A 22,205-nucleotide genomic window follows, 5' to 3' on the forward strand; every position below is an offset into this window, starting at 1 on the left:
TTTTTTAGTGTGTGGGTTTTGAGACAATCGTACTCTAATTGTCCTGGAACTCACTATGTAGCCCAGGCTGGCCTCAAACTTATGGTAGTCTTCCTGCCTCAGCCTCCTGAATTGCTGCTAAATTGTAGGCATAAATCTGCACACCTGGCTTTAGAGGTTTTTAGAGATGAATAAACTCATTTCTTTCTTTCTTCCTTTTTTTTTGTGAGACCAGGTCTCCCCATAGCCCCAGCTGTCCTGGAACTCACTATGTAGACCAGCTGGCCTTGAACTCCCAGAGATGCACTTGCCTCTGCCTCCCAAGTGCTGGGATTAAAGGTGCCTGGCCCTCATTTCTATATATACACACTTAGAACTGAACAAGGGATCATATCAGGAATTTGATTTAAAGTAAAATGCTTCAGAGTCTATGTTTTCATGTATGTACATAGGCACATATATTTTAACTTCCTGTTCTTTAATGTAAAAATGTCCTAAGAACTTTAATGTAGAAACTTCTAGCAAGAGCTTGGTAGAAGTAGAGTATCAGCTTATTTGCTGTTTTTGTAGTAGGATCTGAAGCTTACCGAGAACAGCCTCAGGTTACTTAAACCCCCTACTCAAGGTTCCCTTGGCTTCTTTACAGTCACTTATTCAAAGAGGAGGCAGCCTTTCATATAAAGTAGGATTTCTAGAAAATTTAAATTTGCCAAAGAAGTCTTTTAAAGCAAAAATTGGAGAATATCATAACACTAATTCAATGTTTGAATGCCTAGCTGTTAGGCAGAACCTTCACAGGTTTGTTTGCTTTCTCTAAAACCTTTTTTATACAAGGATTCATTCATTCAAGAAATAATTACTGAGTGTCAGTTCTGTGCCAGATCCTAGCCTCTTGCTGTGAATACAATTGGCATGGTTCCTGCCCTTTTAGAACTTACTGTACAGTGTGGGAGACAGACCTCAGGCCAAAATAAATAAATAAAAAGGCTCATAAAAATATGGTTAGAAACTGTGACAAAGTTTTGAATAAGGGTGTTGTCAGTGGAATTGGAGACAATTGGATAGAGTCAAGAAAATTTTAGAAGAACAAACACTTGTTGATGGCTTTTGTGCTGGAGGTATGTCACTTATCAAGGATAACTTAGATTCTGGTTGTACAAGTGTAAAAACTGGACAATAGTACATTGTTTTCAGAAGATTAAGTGTTGGCAGTTGATTTAGAAAGGAAGAAATTTGAAGGGATGGGAAGGTGGGAGATACTGTTATATTTTTGAACCATTAGGTTCAAGGTACATGTATGTCATTTGTATAATAAGAAAGCAGTTAGGCTTGAAGCTTAAAAAAGAGATTTAAATTAAGAATTATGTGTTTATTATATTAGAGCTGATATTTAAAGCAATAGAAATAGATTAAATTGTCCAGGAAAAACACTGAAAGAAGAGGGATAGCCAGGCTTGGTAACATATGCCTATAATAGCACTTGGGAGGCTGTTGTAGGATCTCTCTCTCTCTGGGGGTATAAGGTCTTTCTTAAAAGAAGGCCTTGGACTAACATCCTCCTCTTACTCACATCCCTAAAGACTCTAGCATTTTTGGAGGCATAGAAGAAAAAAAGAAGAAAAACATCAAAAAAAAGGATCAATCAGGATGAAACTGGAGAATGCAGTATCACCAAAGATAAAAGTGTTTTTTAAGAAGTTCTTTGGGCATTTTTCTATTTCATGTCCTGTTGCATCTTACACTCTTGTGACACTTTTTACAGGTGTCCTGCTCCAGAAATTGTTGCCAGTTCTGCTTCCTTAATACCATGGCACAATACCATTTCAGTACCTGTGAGATTCAAAGGGGGTAGGAATTTTAATGTATCTAAAACCCTCATTTGTAAAACAGCTTTATTGGGAGTTGAGACTTAAGAACACCTGTTTTCAGATTCACTTTTGTTAATACTGTTTGCATATGTTCAAATAAATATCTAGGTAGTTATTTAGAAATGTTTTCATGTTTTCGTGTGTATGTTTTTTGATTTCTGAGAAATGATGAGACAAATATTCATTGTCCTGTGAACCTAATCCATGGAGTGCAGGTGCAAAGTGAAGAATAGTTAAAGCTTTTATCAAGGATTAACATGCTTTTAAGAAAATAACTACTATTTAAGAAAATAATTATTAATCATTTAATCAAATTTAAATGACTTGATTTGGGGCTGGGGCTGGAGAGATGACTCATCAGCTAAGAACATGTGTTGCTCTTTTTTAAAAAAATACTCATGCCTTTAATTCCAGCACTCAGGAGGCAGAGGCAGGCAGATGTCTATGAGTTCAAGGCCAGCCTGATCTGCATAGTGAGTTCCAGAAGAGCTAGGACTACAGGGAGACCCCGTCTCAAAAAAAAAGAATTTTATAGCCGTGCATGGTGGCGCATACCTTTAATCCCAACACTTGGGAGGCAGCTACAAGGAAACCCTGCCTCAAAAAGACATATATATATATATACACACACATAATTTTAAAAAATTATTTTTATTTTATGTGTATGAGTATATTGCCTGCATGTCTGTGAGTATGCCCATGTTGTGCAATGCTGAAGAGATCAGAAGAGGGCTTTGGATTCCCGTGAACTAGAGTTAAGAACAGTTCATAGCTGCCATGTGGGTGCTAGGAATCGAACCCAGGTCCTCTGCAAGAGCAGTCAGTGCTCTTAACCACTGAGCCATTTCTCCGGCCCTGTGTGCCTTGCTTTTGAAGAGAACCCAAGTTTGGTTGCTAGTGCCTACATCGAACAACTCACAGCTATCTGTAACTCCAGCTCCAGGGGACCCAATGCTGACTCCATGGATACCTGCACTCACACAAACACATGGTTAGATAAATCTTTAAAAAATAGCCTAAGGCTGAGCATTGTGGCTCATGCCTTTAATTCCAGCATCCAGGAGGCAGAGGCAGGTAGATCTCTGAGTTTAAGGCTAGCCTGGTCTACAAAGTGAGTCCCAGGCCAGCCAGGGCCACATAGTGAGACCCTGTCTCATAAAAATAAGAAATCCATAGTGAGTTCCAGGCCAGCTGGGGCTACAGGGAAACCCTGTCTCAAAAAGACAAAAAAAATAACTTAAATATATTTGATTTGACTGTTGAGTAAAGGGTACATTTCAGTGTGGCCTTGAAATCTTCCTTCTCTGTCTTTTTTGCCTTCGTCCCGGTTGCCCTCGTTTCTTTGCCCCAGTTTTTCTACAGTTTAACTTCTTTAATGTTACAAAACAGAGCTGTATAGCACTTGGGAACCATGTTTGATTGAAGCAGCCTCTTTAACTGAACTGCTTTGTAGTGTTGCCTAACAAAATATGGTATAATCAAATTATAGTATAGCATGAGGAACATTGGTAATTACTTTTGTGACCTAGCCCTCCCTGCTGACTCCGCTTATCTAACCACAGACATTGTTCTGGAATCAGATTCCTAATCCTAGTGAGATCTGTGGTCCCAAGTACACCAAAATTAGTCTTACCAAACAGACAACTTTCTTCTCTTCTTTTTTTTTTTAATACTTTATTATTTTTATTTTATGTGTATGAGTGTATTGCCTGCATGTAGGTAAGTGCACCCGTGTTGTCCAGTGCCCACAGAGGACAGAAGAGGCTGTTGGATCCCCTGGAACTGGAGTTGCAGACAGTTGTTAGCTGCCATGTAGGTGCTGGAATTCGAACCTGGGTCGTCTGCAAGAACAGTGTTCCGCTGAGCCATCTCTCCAGCCCCACAACTTTCTTTTATATTTATTTTTGTTCTTTCCCATTTTCTGTCATCATCTGTTTTGTTTCTGTTTTTTTCTTTTTTGGTCTTTTTGAGACAGGGTCTCCCCGTAGCCCCAGCTGTCCTGGAACTCACTATGTAGACCAGGCTAGTCTTGAAACACACAGATCTGCCTGCCTCTGCCTCCCAAGTGCTGGGATTAAAGACATGCGCCACCATGCCTGCTTAAAGGAATTTTTTATAGAAGAAAAAAAAAAAAAGAAATATATCCATGCTGGTAACGTATGGCTTGTTTTCTGTTCTAATATTGAAAGATTTTTTTTTTTTTTTTTTTCTTTTTGAGACAGGGCTTTCCTGTAGACCCAGCTGGCCTGGAACTCCCTATGTAGACCAGGCTGGCCTCAAACTCACAGAGATCCGTCTGCCTCTGCCTCCTGAGTTCTGGGATTAAAGGTGTGCGTGTGAAAGAAACTAATTCTTAGGGACAAATTCTTCATATTTCCTTAAGACTATTACAGTGACAAAAGTTATGTGAAAGAAAGCTTTGGAGTTCTTTTTCTGTCGGTTTGGTCTTTTTTTTGAGACAGGGTCTTCCTGTAGATCCAGCTGACCTGGATCTTACAAGTAGACCACGCTGGCCTGGAACTCACAGAGATCCACCTGCCTTGGCCTCCCAAGTGCTAGTAGTATCAAAGGCATGCACCACCACACCTGGGTATGTGTGTGTTTTGAGATAGGGTCTCCTGTAGCCCAAACTCGCCTCAGATTTACTATATAGCTGAGGATGACTTGAAACCTCTCCTCCCGCTGCTGCCATCTGAATGCCAAGATTACAGGCATGGTGGCCCACACTTGGCTTTCAAAAGTACCATTTTGTTCTTGTTTCCTTTTTGAAATATCTAAGCTATTATAATTGTATTAAAGAAAAATAAGCTTGTTGCATGTTACACTTAAATTGTTTTTAAAATCTCATTATTTCATGATGGACATGATATACAGTGTCATCTTTTTAAATATTTATATATGTGCCTTACTCAGCACATGTGTCAGAGGTTGTTAAGGACATTTGCTCTTGTTAACAGAGGAGTACTGTTTGAAGACGATTGGCTGTGTGTGGTCTGTGACTCTGAAACAATGAAGTTAAAAGGCCACAGGGAATTTAAGCTATGAGGTCTGCATTTTTCACACGTTAATGTGTTCTAATTGAGTTATTAATTGTAGCCAGAAAAGTACCTTGCCTGTTATCAGTGGTCAGTTGACTGTTCTCCAAGGTATTTTTCCTCTTGAAATACTTATCACATAATGTAACAACCTTCCCTTCTAGAGTTCATGCCATGCACATTGCATTTACTTTCTAGTCTTGTGAAGTAATATTTCACTATTCCCTTTAGCTTTTGCATTAAAAATTAAGCGACAGATTTGAAAAAAGAAACCATGAGTCATTGGGTTAAAGACCTAAATAGTGCCATAACTGTCTCTGGGTTTGTCTCCATAGGTGGATGTATTAAAATAATGAAACCACATATTTACTTGATACCTAACTGTTCAAATGACTTTTGTTTCATGTTATCCTTCATTAAATCATAAATCTTTCAAGAATGACCAATCACTGTAGAAGTTTTAATATCCTTTAGAGTAAATCCAATTTGCTTTGCAATTGTCCAGATGTTTCAGAAAGAACAAGTGGATCCTCTTCAGATGAAATTGCAGCAGGTGAATGGACTTGGCCAGGGATTAATTCAGAGTGCAGGAAAAAACTGCGACGTGCAGGGTTTAGAACATGACATGGAAGAGATCAATGCTCGATGGAATACACTGAATAAAAAGGTGAGTGCTGAGGAAGTAACAAGATTGCTGGGACTGGGAGGCATAGAACAGAGACATCTAAAGCTGATGTTTTCCTGGAACCTAAATGCCAACAAAATTTAGCTGTTGTGATCTATAATTACTAAAAAGACCAGTAGTAATTTAAACACGGCCCTCCTTTCTCATAATGAGTTTCTATGACACAGGTGGCACAAAGAATCGCACAACTACAGGAGGCTTTGTTACATTGTGGGAAGTTTCAAGATGCCTTAGAGCCATTGCTTAGCTGGTTGGCAGACACTGAGGAGCTCATAGCCAATCAGAAACCTCCATCTGCTGAGTATAAAGTGGTGAAAGCACAGATCCAAGAACAGAAGGTAAGTGGGAACTTGGAGACTGTGAATTGAAGCAGCCACAGAGTGACAGACAGCACACTTGCTTATAATTTAAGGAAGAAGTCCAGAGTTTTAGTAGAACCTTAACCTATACTGTGTCCTCCTAAAAAGAAAGGTGGACATTTTCATTATTTTATTTTACTCCATTAGTGTACTGTGGCATATGTTAGACTGAGAAAGTTTACTTATTCCTATATCATGTTTTAGGCTCAGCAGTATTCTAAATAATAGTGTTTATCTTGTATGAATTGTCTGTATGTTTTGTTTTGATTTTTGGTTTCTAAAAAAAATTTTTTTTTAATTTTTATTTTATGTGTATGAGTATTATGCCTGCATGTAAGTAAGTGCACCCATATCGTGCAATGCCCAGGCACGACAGAAGAGGCTATGGGATCCCCTGGAACTGAAGTTACGGGCAGTTGTTAACTGCCATGTGGATGCTGGGATTCAAACCCTGGTCTTCTGCAAGAACAGTCAATGTTCTTAACCGCTGAGCCATCTCTCCAGCCCCTCTAAAAATATTTTTATTGGCCAGGCATGGTGGCACACACCTATAATCCCAGCACTTGGGAGGCAGAGGCAGACAGATCTGTGAGTTTGAGGCCAGCCTGGTCTACATAGTGAGTTCCAGGATAGCTAGGGCTATAGGGAAACCCTGTCTCAAAAAGACAAAAAAAAAAAAAATTTATTGGTATGCATTAATTATACATATTAATGGGTTTCATGACTTTTTTTTTTTTTTTTTTTTTTTTTTTGTCTTTTTGACACAGGGTCTCCCTGTAGCCCCAGCTGTCCTGGAACTCACTATGTAGAACAGGCTGGCCTCGAACTCACAGAGATCCGCCTGCCTCTGCCTCTCAAGTGCTGTAGCTAAAGGCATGCACCACCACGCCCAGCCTTCTTTCTTTTTTTTATTTATTATTTTTATTTTATGTGTATGCATATATTGCCTGCATGTAGGTAAGTGCACCTGTGTCGTGCAGTGCCCGCAGAGGACAGTAGAAATTATCAGATCCCCTGGAACTGGAGTTATGGACAGCTGTTAGCTGGCATGTGGGTGCTGGGATTCAAACCTGGGTCTTCTGCAAGAACAACCAGTATTTTTAACCGCTGAGCCATCTCTCCAGCCCCCATTATGATGTTTTCATTCATGTACATAATGTATTTTGAACATATTTGCCCTTCATTATCTTCTCTTATCCTTCTCCCTCTGATCCGTTCTTCTTCCCAACTAGCTGTCTTTTTGGGGGGGTGGGTGTGATTTTCATTAGGATTGTTTACAGGCGCATGGGGGTACCTTGCCAGTGTCTATACCACTGAAGAAAATATCTCTCATTCTCCCATCAACTGTTAATTATATAAAATCTTCAGGAAGGGATAGGGCCAATGAGCCCCCTCTTCTATGACAGAAGGTTTAAGAAGCCAATCTTATGCACATCTTGTGATGGTAATCACAGCTGCTGAGAGTTCAACAGTAGTATCTTATCTTAAAGTTAGGCCCACCCCTTCTCTGGGATTCTTTCTGTCTTTTCTTCCAATGTTCCCTGAGCCTTGAAGGTAGTGATATAGATGTCTTATTTATGGCTTGGCATTCAACAATCCGTTTTTCTTTTCTGAGTCAGAGTCTGGTGTAGCCTAGGGCAGCCTCCAACCTGCTATGTAGTTGAGAATGACCTTGACTTTCTGATCCTCCTACCTCTGTCTTCCAAGTATTGAGATTATAGCAGTGCTGGGGATCAAACCCAGGGCTTTGTGCATACCAGGCAAGCACTGTACCATCTGAGCTACATCCTTAGCCCTCTATATTTTTGCTAGTTTAATTTCTAGTTCAGTGCATTTTTCTTTTTTAAAAAAAATAGTGATCCTGAAGGCTTGGTAGCACACGCCTTTAATCCCAGCACTCAGGAGGCAGAGGCAGGTAGATCTCTGTGAGTTCAAGGCCAGCCTGGTCTACATAATGAGTTCCAGGACAGCTGGGGCTACAGGGAGATCCTGTCTCAAAAAGACCAAAAAAAAAAAATATTGGTCCCAGCATTTGGGAGGCTGAGACAAGAGGATTGCTGACAGTTCCAGGCTAGCTTTGATTACATAGTATAGACTTTGTTTCAAAAAAACAAACAACACCACCAGGAGGCAGAGGCATGCAGATCTCTGTGAGATCGAGGCCAGTCTGGTCTACATATCAAGTTCCAGGTAGGCTTGGACTAGGGAGACCCTATCTGAAAAAAAAACACATATCCAGGTACAATGATATATGCTAGTGAAAATTTTTTTAAGAACCATAGTTGTACTGAAGAAAAAATTTTTCCTAGTTTTAGTGAGGTATAATAACAAATGAGATTATGTATATTTGTAAAATATACACAAAGTATACAAACATATAAAAATATATATAAAGGTATATATTTACAAAGGTGCAATATGATATTTTGATGAAAATATATATATATTCATCAAAAATTTTTTTGGGGGGCTTCTTTTTGAGGCAGGGCCTCCCTATAGTTACAGCTGGCCTGGAACTCACTGTGTAGACCAGGCTGGCCTTGAACTCACTAAGATCCACCTGCCTCTGCCTCCCGAGTGCTAGGATTAAAGGCATGCGCCACCACACCCAGCAATGAGTATATATTTTGAAATGGCTGCCTTAAGTTAATTAACTTTTTATCATTCCATATACTAATGATTTTTCTTTGTACTTATCTCTGAATTCAAAGGAAGTTACCTGTCAATTACATAATTACAACCATGGCTTTATTTAAAAACTAAGTGTATGAAAGTTTGTGAAGGCAGTAAGAATTGTATTGTCACATGCTTTTGCATCAAGAATATATTGTTCAAAGAATTTGCTTCTGATTCAGCAAGATGTGGTTTTTTAGTTTTCCTTTCTGTGTCAGATATTTTAATGACCCTGTACTACCACTTTCCTTTTTCTTTGAACACAGTTGCTTCAGCGACTCCTAGATGATCGGAAGGCCACAGTAGACATGCTTCAAGCAGAAGGAGGCAGAATAGCTCAATCAGCTGAACTGGCTGATAGAGAGAAAATCACTGGGCAGTTGGAGAGTCTTGAAAGCAGATGGACTGAACTACTAAGCAAGGCAGCAGCCAGGTAAGACCAGGGGTTTGTTTTGTCCTGTGTTTGAGTATTGCCCTGGCAAGTGCTTTATAAGCTCTTGGAAAATTCATGTACTGCTCTGGAAGATGTTCAGTGGCTTTTATTGAAGAGTGATAAGTATTTAGAGCTGATCCTCAACCACAGTCACCTCAGGAATTGATCTTTACTTACTCATAAATTCTGAGAACTGGAAGACTCACTGATCTGGGTGGTGGTTCTGCTGCAGTGTAATCACAGGTTCAAACAACAGGTGCAGACTCCTGCAATCCAGCCAAGTCATTTTTTGAGTTTTTGAAACAGATTTTTTATTCCTTTCATATTTGTAACTAATATGTGATATATTTTCTGTTTATGCTGATATTTGATGTTTTTGTATCTAGAAGCTAGTCTGTGATATTAAGTATATGGGCATTGAAGAGATACATGGGTATTTTCAATTAATAGACAAAAGATAGACAATACATTCCTCCCTCTAAGGAAATACATTCTCTTTCCATAAATAAGGCTTATGTCCCTTACAAGTCAGAGGTATGCCTTTACTTTTAATTTACACTGCCCCATTTTTAAAAATAAATGTGAGCTAATCAGTAAGAGAGTAGTACAGATGATCATATATTACATCCTTTGACATTTTTAGGTAGCCAGTGCAGTCTTCGGAGAAGTACTTCATCATCTCTTTACTTCTCCTCACGCATGACTTGTTTATCTTTCATCTGAGTTGCCAAGTATGGCTTGTCTATATTAGTGAGAGAAACAAAATTAAAATGATTTTACTCTTTCTTTTTTTTTTTTTTTTTGGTCTTTTTGAGACAGGGTCTCCCTGTAGCCCCAGCTGACCTGGAACTTGCTATGTAGACCAGGCTGGCCTCGAACTCAAAGAGATCCATCTGCCTCTGCCTCCCAAGTGCTGGGATTAAAGGCGTGCTCCACCACACCCAGCAATTTTGCTCTTTTTATTTCTATTTTTGCACAGTTTCCCCATCTCCTTTATTCTGTCTTTCCATTTCCGTTAATGTTACCGTTAATCTTAAAGCCTTAATCTCACCTTTACTCTTTCTCATACTTGATGTCTACATGTATCAGGAAGCTAAATCCTATACACTCTACACTATCTAGCCCGACCATCTTGTTCTTTGGTTCCCATTGTTCTTCCTTATTTCATGACATGCGAGCTCTCATTGGGGCTTTTGAGGTACCCTCTTACTAATGAAGTTTCTGCCACTTACTCTCAGGCTTTTCATTCTTCTCAACCCCTAACATTGGGTGAACCTTTATCATGTACACCTCGGATCATACCTTAGAGTCATTTAAAAACACTATATTTATTATTTTTATTCTGTATATATGAGTGTTTTTCCTGTATGTATCTAAGTGTCCCTGTGTTGTGCAGTGCCCTCAGAGGCCAGAGGAGGGTGTCGGATCCCCTGGAACTGGAGTTAGGACAGTTGTTAGCCGCCATGTAGGAATCAACCTGGGTCCTCTGCAAGAGTAGCAAGTGCTCTTAACTACTGAGCCGTTTCTCTGGCCCCAATCATCACTGGCTTAAATTTTTTTATTTTGAGAGCTGGGTGTAGTGGTGCACACCTTTAGTCCCAGCACTGGGGAGGCAGAAGCAGGTGGATCTCTGTGAGCTCAAGGCCAACCTGGTCGACATAGTGAGTTCCAGGTCAGCTGGGGCTACAGGGAGACCCTCTCTCAAAAAGACCAAAAAAAATTTTATTTATTTATTTATTTATTGTGAGGCAATTGTGTGTGTGTGTGTGTGTGTGTGTGTGTGTGTGTGTGTGTGTGTGTGTGTGTGTGTGTGTGTTTGTTTGTTTTGCCATTACAGGGCTCAAACCTAAGACTTTATGCGTGCTAGTCAAGCACTCTACTCCCTAGCTACATCCCCCAGCAGTCCTAGGCCCTTTTAAATAGCGTATCATTCACTCTGTTCCTAGAAATCCAAACTCAGCATTATGACCTTTCATTATTATGAACTGTGCTTATACAGTTCCATGGTTATTTCCTAGATTCTTCTTTCTAAGGCCTGCTTCCTTTCCCCCTTTGTAATTTGATGTTAATAAATAGCATACTTGAAATTCAAGCTTAATATGAATATTATATGAGTTCAGATTCCAAATTAACTGTAAAGTCTCTAGTTTGCCTGCTGTTTATGTTGGCAAATTCACCCAGTTTGAGGGAGTTTTATGTTTTTTGCCTCAAATCTGGATTTATAGTTAGGTTCTGAGCTTGAAATTGCCAGATAATCAGATTTTTTTAAAGCTGGAGAGGGAGTTCTAGTTCATAGAACTACATTTTCTTGGTCTTCAAATATTCTCTTCACTCACATGCAGAGATGATAGACTCTAGATGGGTGGTTTTGATTCCTCTGCATTTTATTATGGCCATACGATACAATATGATATATGTGTTCTATATTCCATTTTGATGTGTATCAAGGTGGTCTCAGGAGGAGTGCTAAAAGAGCACTCATTCTGCTGTTACTCTGGAGAAATCTTTGTTTAAGTCATCGGGGATGGTGTTCTCTTTTATAATCATAGGATAATTATCCTGCCCACCTTACAAAAGATGAAAATTTTAAATGTGAAACTGTTGACATCTGTAAAGTATTGCCTAATAATGTGTGTCCTGTTTACTGTTGGTATTAAACTATACCTAGGAAAGACTATTCTTTTATTGAATTTAATATTATTCTGAGTCATTATGTGATTTTATGCCTGAGCAACCTGTTCTGTGTATTTGTGTAGGCAAAAACAGCTGGAAGATATCTTGGTTCTGGCCAAGCAATTCCATGAGACAGCTGAGCCTATTTCTGACTTCTTATCTGTCACAGAGAAAAAGCTTGCTAACTCGGAACCTGTTGGCACTCAGACTGCCAAAATACATCAGCAGATCATTCGGCACAAGGTAGGATGAAGTTATGGCAGATAAAGCACAGAACCGGAGAAGTGGAAAACTAGGGTTCCAAAAGATGTGTTATGGAGTTTTAAGTTTAAAATAACGTTGACTTATTAGTTGGAAAAGACTACTAATAGAGAAAGCAGCTTATGTGCCACTTTTAAATATTATTTTTACCCTATAGTAGTGATTTTTTTTTTATTATTTAACTCATTATTTGTTCATTGTTCCATGTTTGCCTCTCATTTACTTTGTTTTTGTTATTCTTTTTTTTTTTCCAATCTGGATTTTCAGGCTCTGGAGGAAGAAATAGAAAACCATGCAACAGATGTGCACCAGGCAGTCAAAATTGGGCAGTCCCTCTCCTCCCTGACATGTCCTGCAGAGCAGGGTGTGATGTCAGAAAAGCTAAACTCATTACAGGCCCGATACAGTGAGATTCAAGACCGGTGCTGTTGGAAGGCAGCCCTGCTTGAGCAAGCACTGTTCAATGCTAGACTGTTTGGGGAGGATGAAGTGGAGGTGCTCAATTGGCTGGCTGAGGTTGAGGACAAACTCAGTTCAGTGTTCGTAAAGGATTACAGACAGGATATCCTGCAGAAACAGCATGCTGACCACCTGGTATTTGTGTTTTCATTTTTATGGTTATGTTACTAAATTATTTTGCCATTTTGTTATGTTTCTCTTCTTTTCCTTTTAATTTAATTTTTTTTCTTCATTCCATACACTTTTATGCCTAATCAATCACATAGTTGAATTGGTGCAAAGTACTAATCATTTTTTAATGGGTCCATAAAAATACTTGACTTTAACAAACTAAGCCAGTAATTCAGAAGATTATACAAGGTATAGTCACAACCTGTCTCACCTCCAACTTGTGGTTTATATCATTTGGTAGTATATCAGCAGTTTTCATTTGAACAAAGGTATAGGAAAGAGTATACTTTAATAAAACCCTATATAGCCAGGCGTGGTGGCACACACCTTTAATCCCAGCACTTGGGAGGCAGAGGCAGGCGGATCTCTGTGAGTTCAAGGCCAGCCTGGTCTACATAGTGAGTTCCAGGACAACTGGGGCTACAAGGAGACCCTATCTCAAAAAGACCCAAAAAAATAAAAAAACCGTATATAACTAAATACTACCAATATTCTGATTATGTTTTTTGTTGTTGTTTGTTTTTTGTTTTGTTTTTGAGACAGGGTCTCTCTGTTGCCCCAGCTGGTATAGAACTCACTATATGGACCAGGCTGGCCTTGAACTCACAGAGATCCTCCTGCCTCTGCTTCCCGAGTGCTGGACTAAAGGCATGTGCCACCATGCCCGGCTCTGATCATGTAGTTATAACTGTAGAATATTTTTGCAGTTTATATACTTAAATTCCATGTCATCTTAATTGAAGAATATACTTACTTCAGCTTATTTTTTTTGAAATCTCTTTAAAGATCCTGTGTTTATTTTTTAAAAAAAGGAAGGTAAAGCAATTTTGGAGAGAAGGTTCTCACTCTATAGCCCCAGCTAGCCTGGAATTGGCTATGTAGACTAGGCTGACCTTGATCTCAAAGAGATCTGCCTGCCTTTGCCACCCAAGTATGGGATTAAAGGCTTCTTCCAACACACCTGGTAAAGCAATTTTTTGAATAATAAAAGATACTTTTTGATTCATCATCTTCAAATATGGAGAAATTTTATCTGGAATCTTAATTAAGTCTTCCTCTTCTTACTGACTCTTGAATTTCTGTCTTTCCATTTTATTTTGGACATGGTAGTCTTTTTGCTACATCTTACTTCTACCTTACCTTTTTTTTTTTTTTTTTTTTTTTTTTTTTTTTTGAGACAGGGTCTCTCTGTAGCCCCAGCTGTCCTGGAACTCACTTTGTAGACCAGGCTGGCCTTGAACTCACAGATATCTGCCTGCCTCTGCCTCCCCAGTGCTCTAGTGCTGGGATTAAAGGCAGGCACCACCATACCTGGCACTTTGACCTTTCTTGATTCAAGTTTGACACCAGTAGATTGGTTAAGATGATTTAATCCTAAAACTTTAATTATTTTTAATCTTTTTGAGACAGGGTTTCTCTAGCCCCAGCTGGCCTGGAACTCGCTATGTAGACCAGGCTGGCCTTGAACTCAAGAGAGATCTCTTGCCTCTGCCTCCTTAGTACTGGGACTAAAGGCATGCACTACCATGCCCAGCTTCAAATACCTGATTTTAAACTAAAGTGATACTCATCTCTTTAAATTTGATCCTTTAAACCATTCTCATTGTTTCCTTTCGTTTTGCGGTAGTTTTTAAATTAATGATAATCTTTTCTTTCAGGCTTTAAATGAAGAGATTATTAATAGAAAGAAAAATGTCGATCAAGCTATTAAAAACGGTCAAGCTCTTCTAAAACAAACTACAGGTACTTTGAAAAGTACACCTTAGCACATCTTGGTCTTTTTTTTTTTTTTTTTTTTAGACATGTTTATGAAAATTTACTTGGCTTTTTCTTTTTTTTCTTTTTTTTTTTTTTTTTTTTTGTCTTTTTGAGACAGGGTCTCCATGGAGCCCCAGCTGACTTCGAACTAGCTATGTAGACTATGCTGAACTATTTTTATGGGGCTTTTGGCTGCTCTAACATTCCCCCCTCTGAAGAGGTAACCCTAAAATCTTTTTTAAGGATTAGATACAAACTCCCAAATACTTTCAACATTTTTGGCCTTTGGAATAGAGTATGTTCCTAAGGGTAAAAAGACCCCAAAGAAAAGTAACCAGTTTCTTGGCTAAAACTCAAAATGTGTTTGGACATCTGTGGTCTTAAAGACAGTCACTTAGTACTCACTGATTATATTTACCATGTGCTTTAGGGAGACTGCTGATATGTATTCTTTTGCTGTTCAATCTTGAAAACTACCACACTTAGTTGTTTCACATCTGGTTATAGACAGTTGCCCCTGCCTTCTAGTACATTGAAACCAGCATTATCTGCAAGATGCTGCAAGCATCTACAGATACCTGCAGATCTCAATTTCAGAAGTAACTTACAAGTTGAAGATTATTTTTCAATTAACCCTCAGTTTGGGATGTTAGGTGAAGTTACTACCAGAGGGCAAGATCCGTGAAATTTAAGCTCTAATTTGAAGATCAAAGGGACAGTTCCATCCTGAGGTCTCATAAAAATGAATAATGGCATGCTGTTCTTCACAGGTGAAGAGGTGTTACTTATCCAGGAGAAACTGGATGGAATAAAGACGCGCTATGCAGACATCACAGTCACCAGCTCAAAGGCCCTCAGAACTTTAGAGCAAGCCCGGCAGCTGGCTACCAAGTTCCATTCAACATATGAGGAACTGACTGGGTGGCTGAGGGAGGTGGAGGAGGAGCTGACAGCTAGTGGAGGACAGTCTCCCGTAGGGGAACAAATACCCCAGTTTCAGCAAAGACAGAAGGTATGCCATCATTTCACATTGTAAAAGGGGAAAAGATTTTATCTTTGTCAGAATCATGGTTTTCACCTTTAAGAGTGTTTCTGGTCCAAAGAAGAAAGTTGAATTCCAAATCCCTAGGAAGTTTGCTTGCTGTGTAACATTGTATAATGTACCTTCACCATTTGTTTTCTAAAGGGGTGCCTAATTTGGAGGCAGGAAGGACATGATTAAGGTATTGGGAAGTGGACAGATAAAGTATGACATATGTATGAAAATGCCATAATGAAACCTCGAGCTCTCAGAGATCCGCCTGCCTCTGCCTCCCAAGTGCTAGAATTACAGGTGTGCACAACCACACCTGCTCTTGAAACCCATTATTTTAAATGTTAACTTCAAAAATTAGCTTGAAACATCTGATCCTCCTGTAGGATCTAGTACAGGTCTTGATGCACAGGAATGGTGTATAGGTATTTGTTAAATTAAATTAAATGTTCTTGGTTAAAGCATTGTTCATCATTTCCATTAATATAAGCAGTTTTTAAAAAAGAACACTATTTTACAAAACCACTAACAATCTGGCTTAAGTCTTGTAGACAGTTCTATGTAAGCAGCAGCTAAGCCTAAAGTCAGGCTTCAGAGTGATTGAAAAATGTGAGACAAGGAAAAAAAATAGCTCAAAGAAAGAGGTCAGTGCCCTGCTGGGATATGTGGTAGTGACAGCACTTTCCACCCAGCACAGCTGCTAATGTGCTTTATTTAGCAAGGTGTGGCCTGAAAACTTTTTCCCTCCTTAGGAATTGAAGAAGGAGGTTATGGAGCACAGACTGGTATTGGACACAGTGAACGAGGTGAGCCATGCTCTCTTAGAGCTGGTGCCCTGGAGAGCCAGAGAAGGACTTGATAAACTTGTGTCCGATGCCAATGAGCAGTACAAGTTGGTCAGTGACACTATTGGACAAAGGGTGGATGAAATTGATGCTGCTATTCAGAGATCACAACAGGTAATGTTTATAATACCCATGCATTAGTATTTTAGGCAATGGAGGATAGATATGTAGGGTATAGAACTATAACCTACATATGTACAGGCTCAGGATAGGAACATTGATATCAAAATAAATGCAACAAACATCCTTCACTAATGGGAATTGATTGGGAGGGGATTGTGAGGATGAAACCAGATTTGACCCAAAATACATGACCCCTTTGAATAGAGAAAAACTTACAGAAGAATCCTATGCAGAGCCTTTTCTTAATGATTAGGCCAACAGTGATGGGAATAGATATCTAGACTCAAAATGGCCAATGCATTGCAATCTTAGTTTGACATAATTAAACTAATTAACTGTCAACATTAGATGGAAAAGAAAGATACCAGGCAAGGTAGTGCACGCCTTTAAACCCAGTACTGGGGAGGCAGAGTTTCAGACTACTGGGGCTACCCTGTTTCAAACACCTTCCCCCAAAAGAAATTTTAAAAGGAGAGATGCTAAGAACTATAATCACTATAAAAATGCAATTCAAAGTAGCAGAGCCTTCCAAAATAGAATCCTTTCTATAAACACAGGTGTCATATTTCCCTTTTTTCCTTCCTGCTTTCTTGGAAGGGGCAAGGGGATATTTGCTTTTCTCTGTAGTTGGATATGTATTTTTTCCCCCTTTTTTCTTTTTTTTGAGATAGGATCTTCCTTTGTAACCCAGGCTGTCCTGGAACTCAAGCTCTTCCTTCCTCATCTCCTGAGGCATCACCGCCACCCCTGGCTGGTTATGCACAATAATGCCACAGCATAAGAAATGTGTTTCCTTGGGTTCATAATGATAAGTGAATACTTTCTGAACGATGGAGTATTTTTTGTTTGGGTTTTTGTTGTTGTTGTACTGATTCCAACTACATCCCTAATTTATCATTAGGATTATTCCTAATCATGACCAGCAGCTATTCCAGTGTACAAAGTGTTGTGCTTGGGAGACTTAGTTATGTCCCTTTCTCTCTTACCCCCATGAGACAGAACCTTATGTTTCCCAGGCTGGCCTCTAAATTACTGTCCTTTAACCCCTACTCCTTCTGCCTATTGAGTGCTATGATTAAAGGCCTTCTCCACCATGTCCTGTTCATTACTTTTCTCTTTAAATATACGTTTAGCATCCATAATCCAAAAATTTGAAGTGTTCTAAAATCCAAAGGATGCTCAACTAGTAATGTCTATATAAATACTCTAAAAGTTAAAATACTTATATTCCTAAGCATTTCCAATTAAGGGTACTAAACTAAACTTAGGTTAGAAAAGTTAAAGAAGCCAGGTGTGGTAGCATAAGCCTTTAATCCCAGCACTTCGGAGACAGAGGCAGAAGGATCTCTGAGAGTTTGAGGCCAGCCTAGTCTACATAGTGAGTTCCAGGTCAGCCAGGGCTACATAAGTGAGACCCTGACTCAGGAAAAAAAAAAAAAAAAGTTGAATATTAAAGATTAGAGAACCCTAATAATCAGCAGTCATACAGAGACTGTTCTTGATTTGTGTTATTGTATAGCCATTTAAAAGTTTGATCTTGCAGTTGGCCTGCATTTACATGCACACACCATATATAGACACTCATGCATACACATAATTAAAAATAATAAAAATAGGAGGGTGGAGAAATGGCTCACTGGTTAAGAACTGTTCTTCCAGAGAACCCAGGTTTGGTTCCCATCCCCCAGGTGGCAGCTAATAGCTATTCATAACTCCATTTCAGGGGATTTGATGCCTTCTTCTGGCCTCTCCGGGCAGTGCACAAATGTGGTGCACTTACATGCATGAAGGCAAAAGACTCATACATAAAAATAAAATTTTGTAAATTTTTGTAAGTTTGGTGTTCTTCTAGGGTCTTGTGCTTCTTGAGCAGAGCAGGTACTTCCAAGTCAACATTACTCAGCTATCTAGTGCCATTCTAAGTTTATATATAAACCTATATCTGGGCATGGTGGTGCACACCTGTGATCCCAGCCCTCAGTAGGCTGAGGCAGGAGGATTATCACAAGCTTAATGCTAGCTAGTCTTGGCTACCTAGGAAGATGCTATCTCAGAAAACAAATATAACTAAAGCTACCACTCTTTAGTGTTGGGATAAGAAGGGACTGGCAGAAAGAGAGTACAACTTCATTATAGCACCCTATTAAAAAGATTGTTTTTTTCCTCTTTTTTTTTGGTCTTTTTTGAGACAGGGTCTTCCTGTAGCACTAGCTGGCCTGGAACTTTGTGTAGACCAGGCTAGCCTTGAACTCACAGAGATCTGCCTGCCTTTGTTACCATGCCCAGCAAAAACAAAAAGTTTCTTTAAAGGATGCCATTTACTGCTGCTTCTAGCTGTACAACCAGCCCCCCTAATAGGTGCTGTCACTTTTTTTCTTAAAGATTTATTTGTGTTTGTATGTATGAGTATTTGCCTGCATGTGTATATGTGCACCACTTAAGTACCTAGTGCCCATGGATGTCAAAAGAAGGCATGAGATCCCTAGGAACTGCAGTTACAGATAGTCATGAGCTGCCATGTAGGTGCTAAGAACCAAACCCAGGTCCTCTGCAAGAGCAGTGAGTATTCTTAACCGCAGAGCTGTCTCTTCAGCCCTGGTAACTAATTTTGAAGGCATTGAATTCTAATTTTTCTACATCTTTTTGTTGTTCATAAATTTTTTTGAGGTTTTTGTTATTGTTGTGAGACAGGGTAGTCTGTGTAGCGCAAATTGGCCTCAAACTTTCAATTCTCCTGCTTCAGCCTTCCAAGTAATAGAATTACAGAGATGCACTACCACACCTAGCTTAAAGAATCCTGTTTTGTCATCCTTGTATACCTGTCCCTTCAACCCCACCTCCCAACCCTCCTATCCCCCCTCCCTTCATGGTACTGGGAATTGAGCCCGCAGCCTGGTGCATGTTAGGCAAGTACTCTACCATTAACTACATCCCTAGCCCTCTACAGCTTGGTTTGTAATTTTTGTGGAATTGTTTTCAGTTGACTTTATGAGATAACAAACTATATTTCTGAAAATCCACACCTTTCTGAGGCCTTGACTGTATGTAATGTGTTCATTTTTCTTCACTATATCTATTAGTATGAGCAAGCTGCTGATGCAGAACTTGCTTGGGTTGCTGAAACAAAGCGGAAGCTAATGGCCCTGGGTCCAATTCGCCTGGAACAAGACCAGACCACTGCTCAGCTGCAGGTACAGAAGGTGAGTTCCAGGCCAGCTGGGGCTACAGAGAGACCCTGTCTCAAAAAAACCCACAAAGTACTCACCATGTCACCATGTCCTGATGTCCTAAGAGTCATCAGTAGCTTCAGGTGATGAGGAGAGAGTTTCTGCCTATTCCAGATCAAATGGAATCATGGAAGATAGAATTTAATTCTATATATGATTGATTCGGGTGAGGACAATAATTTTTGTTTGTTTTGTAGAAAAGAATAAGTAGACCTATAAATCCAAGAAATGTCCTGGATGATTTAGAAGAGAAAATGTTTTTATGAACAATTAAAAAAATACTTCGAAAAGCAATTTTAAAAAAAAATATTTTAGGGGTTGGGGATTTAGCTCAGTGGTAGAGTGCTTGCCTAGCAAGTGCAAGGCCCTGGGTTCGGTCCTCAGCGCTGAAAAAAAAATTTTATTTATTATTTTTATTTTATGTGTATGAGTGTATTGCCTGCATGTATGTGAGTGCACCTATTTTGTGCAATGCCTCGGAGGTCAGAAGAGGGCTTTGGATTCCCATGGAACTGGAGTTAAGGATGGTTCGTAGCTGCCATGTGGGTACTGGGAATCAAACCCGGGTCTTCTGCAAGAGCAATTAGTGCTCTTAACTGCTGAGCCATCTCTCCAGCCCCTGAAACAGTTTTTTTAAAAAGAATAATTTTTTAAGTGTTTTTAAAGCAAGGACTTTTTCACACGTTCTTTTTTGCCAGTATAGGCTCAGGAGCTTTTCACTTCCTGACTTAATTGCAGTTTACTTTTCAAAGGCTTTTTCCATTGACATCATTCGACACAAAGATTCAATGGATGAACTCTTCAGTCACCGTGGTGAAATATTTGGCACATGTGGAGAGGAGCAGAAAGCTATATTGCAGGTAAGTTGCAGTTATTATTCATACTATTCTTAACATGGTACATTAGAAGTACAACTATAGAATAATGTTTTTAAATTGTTGTTGTTGTTTTCCCCTATTGGACCTTCTGATTACTGATGACTAGGGCAGGGCATTGTGGCACATGCCTGTAATCCAGCCCTCTGGAGACAGAGACAGATGTATCTCCTGAGTTCTGAGGCAGCCAGGGCTCTACAATGTGACCTTGTCGCTCACACACACAGATATACTCAATACATAAAGAAAGTATATGGTAACCACTATTTTCTCAAAAATAAATGGACTTGAGCTACTCATTCTACCTTTTCAACTATATTCATATTTTTCAAATTCTAGAAATAATGCATATATGTTAGGTAAATTTGAAAATTCGAATTATAATATAAAGAAGAAATTAAAAATCACTAATTAAATTTGTCCATATTTGTTAATATGTTCTAGACTTGGTTATGTTTTGTTTTTTATTTTATGTGCGTATGGTGTGTGCGTGTGTGTGCATGCGCAATTTTATGGGAGGTCTTCATAGCTGCATTTTTTTCTTAGAAAAAGCTTATAATAGTGATGCTTTTTTTATTCTTTATATTTTGGCTCATAGGATAAAACTGAGTGCCTAATACAGCAATATGAAGCTGTTAGCCTGCTTAATTCAGAGCGTTATGCTCGCCTAGAGCGGGCACAGGTCTTGGTGAACCAATTTTGGGAAACTTATGAAGAGCTCAGTCCTTGGATTGAGGAAATTCAGGCATTGATAGTACAGCTACCTCCTCCGGCTATTGATCATGAACAACTGAGACAACAGCAAGAAGAAATGAGAGTAAGAAACATCAATTTACATTTCACTTCAGAATGAAAATGGGCTATGAAATTTATTGAAAAACAAGGCTAGAGAGAAGACTCAGTGATTAAGAGCACTGGCTGCTCTTGTAGAGACCCAGGTTCAATTCCCAGCACCCACGTGGCAGCTAACAACCATCTGTAACTCCAGTTCCAGGGGATATTATGCCCTCATGTATGTTATGAAGTTAATTTCTAATCAGAATTTCCACAATGAAACTATATTTTAAATTCTCTCCATTTATTAAGAATTGTTTAAATAATAAGATCATAATTGTGTTGATAACCTGTCAGTCTAGGCATGGCAGTACATGCCTGCAATCCCAGCACTCTGGAAGTTGAGTTAAAAGGTAGCCTGAGCTGGGCGTGGTGGCGCATGCCTGTAATCCCAGCACTCAGGAGGCAGAGGCAGGTGGATCTCTGATTTTAAGGCCAGCCTGGTCTACATAGTGAGTTCTAGGCCAACTGGAGTTGCAGGGAGACCCTGTCTCAAAAAGACCAAAAAAAAAAAAAAAAAAACAAACCAAAAAAACCCCCCAAAAAACTAACTAGGACTCTGGTATAGCTCAATGATAGAACATGTGCCCAACATACACAAGGCCTTGGGTTTGGTCCCAGCATGTAAGAAGAAACAATAATTTAAAAATCAAGGAAAGTTAAAATATTTATGTGGATGGTAGGGCATGAGACTTACAGAGAAGCTGAATGGCTCTTTCATTTGATTCAAGTAAGAATTGCAAAAGAGTTATCAGAAAACATTGACTACATACATTTAATATGAAAGAAATTTATAGACATCCAATGAAAACTTACCATTAACAATGCTTTTATTTAAATGTTTACTTCTGGTTTATGATTTGTGCTCATTACTATTCCCATATTCCTTATTAAGTGAAATATATAAACTAGGC

At 39.2% G+C, this 22,205-nt stretch overlaps 1 protein-coding gene across 9 annotated transcripts in view; it reads left to right on the top strand.

Annotated features, from left to right (window-relative positions):
• Nucleotides 1-22,205, top strand: part of Macf1 (microtubule actin crosslinking factor 1) — a 389,588-nt gene that overhangs the window by 321,675 nt on the left and 45,708 nt on the right. For all 9 annotated transcript variants that reach the window (XM_029554606.1, XM_029554605.1, XM_029554607.1 and 6 more), the window contains 11 exons: nt 5,388-5,549; nt 5,735-5,905; nt 8,866-9,032; nt 11,789-11,948; nt 12,234-12,560; nt 14,255-14,339; nt 15,125-15,366; nt 16,140-16,346; nt 19,436-19,555; nt 20,335-20,442; nt 21,056-21,274. In XM_029554606.1, the coding sequence (XP_029410466.1) occupies nt 5,388-5,549; nt 5,735-5,905; nt 8,866-9,032; nt 11,789-11,948; nt 12,234-12,560; nt 14,255-14,339; nt 15,125-15,366; nt 16,140-16,346; nt 19,436-19,555; nt 20,335-20,442; nt 21,056-21,274 (1,968 nt within the window). The remainder of the gene's footprint in view (nt 1-5,387; nt 5,550-5,734; nt 5,906-8,865; nt 9,033-11,788; nt 11,949-12,233; nt 12,561-14,254; nt 14,340-15,124; nt 15,367-16,139; nt 16,347-19,435; nt 19,556-20,334; nt 20,443-21,055; nt 21,275-22,205) is intronic.

This window comes from Nannospalax galili, unplaced genomic scaffold (assembly GCF_000622305.1).
Source record: "Nannospalax galili isolate Female #2095 unplaced genomic scaffold, S.galili_v1.0 scaffold944, whole genome shotgun sequence".
Lineage (NCBI taxonomy): Eukaryota > Metazoa > Chordata > Mammalia > Rodentia > Spalacidae > Nannospalax > Nannospalax galili.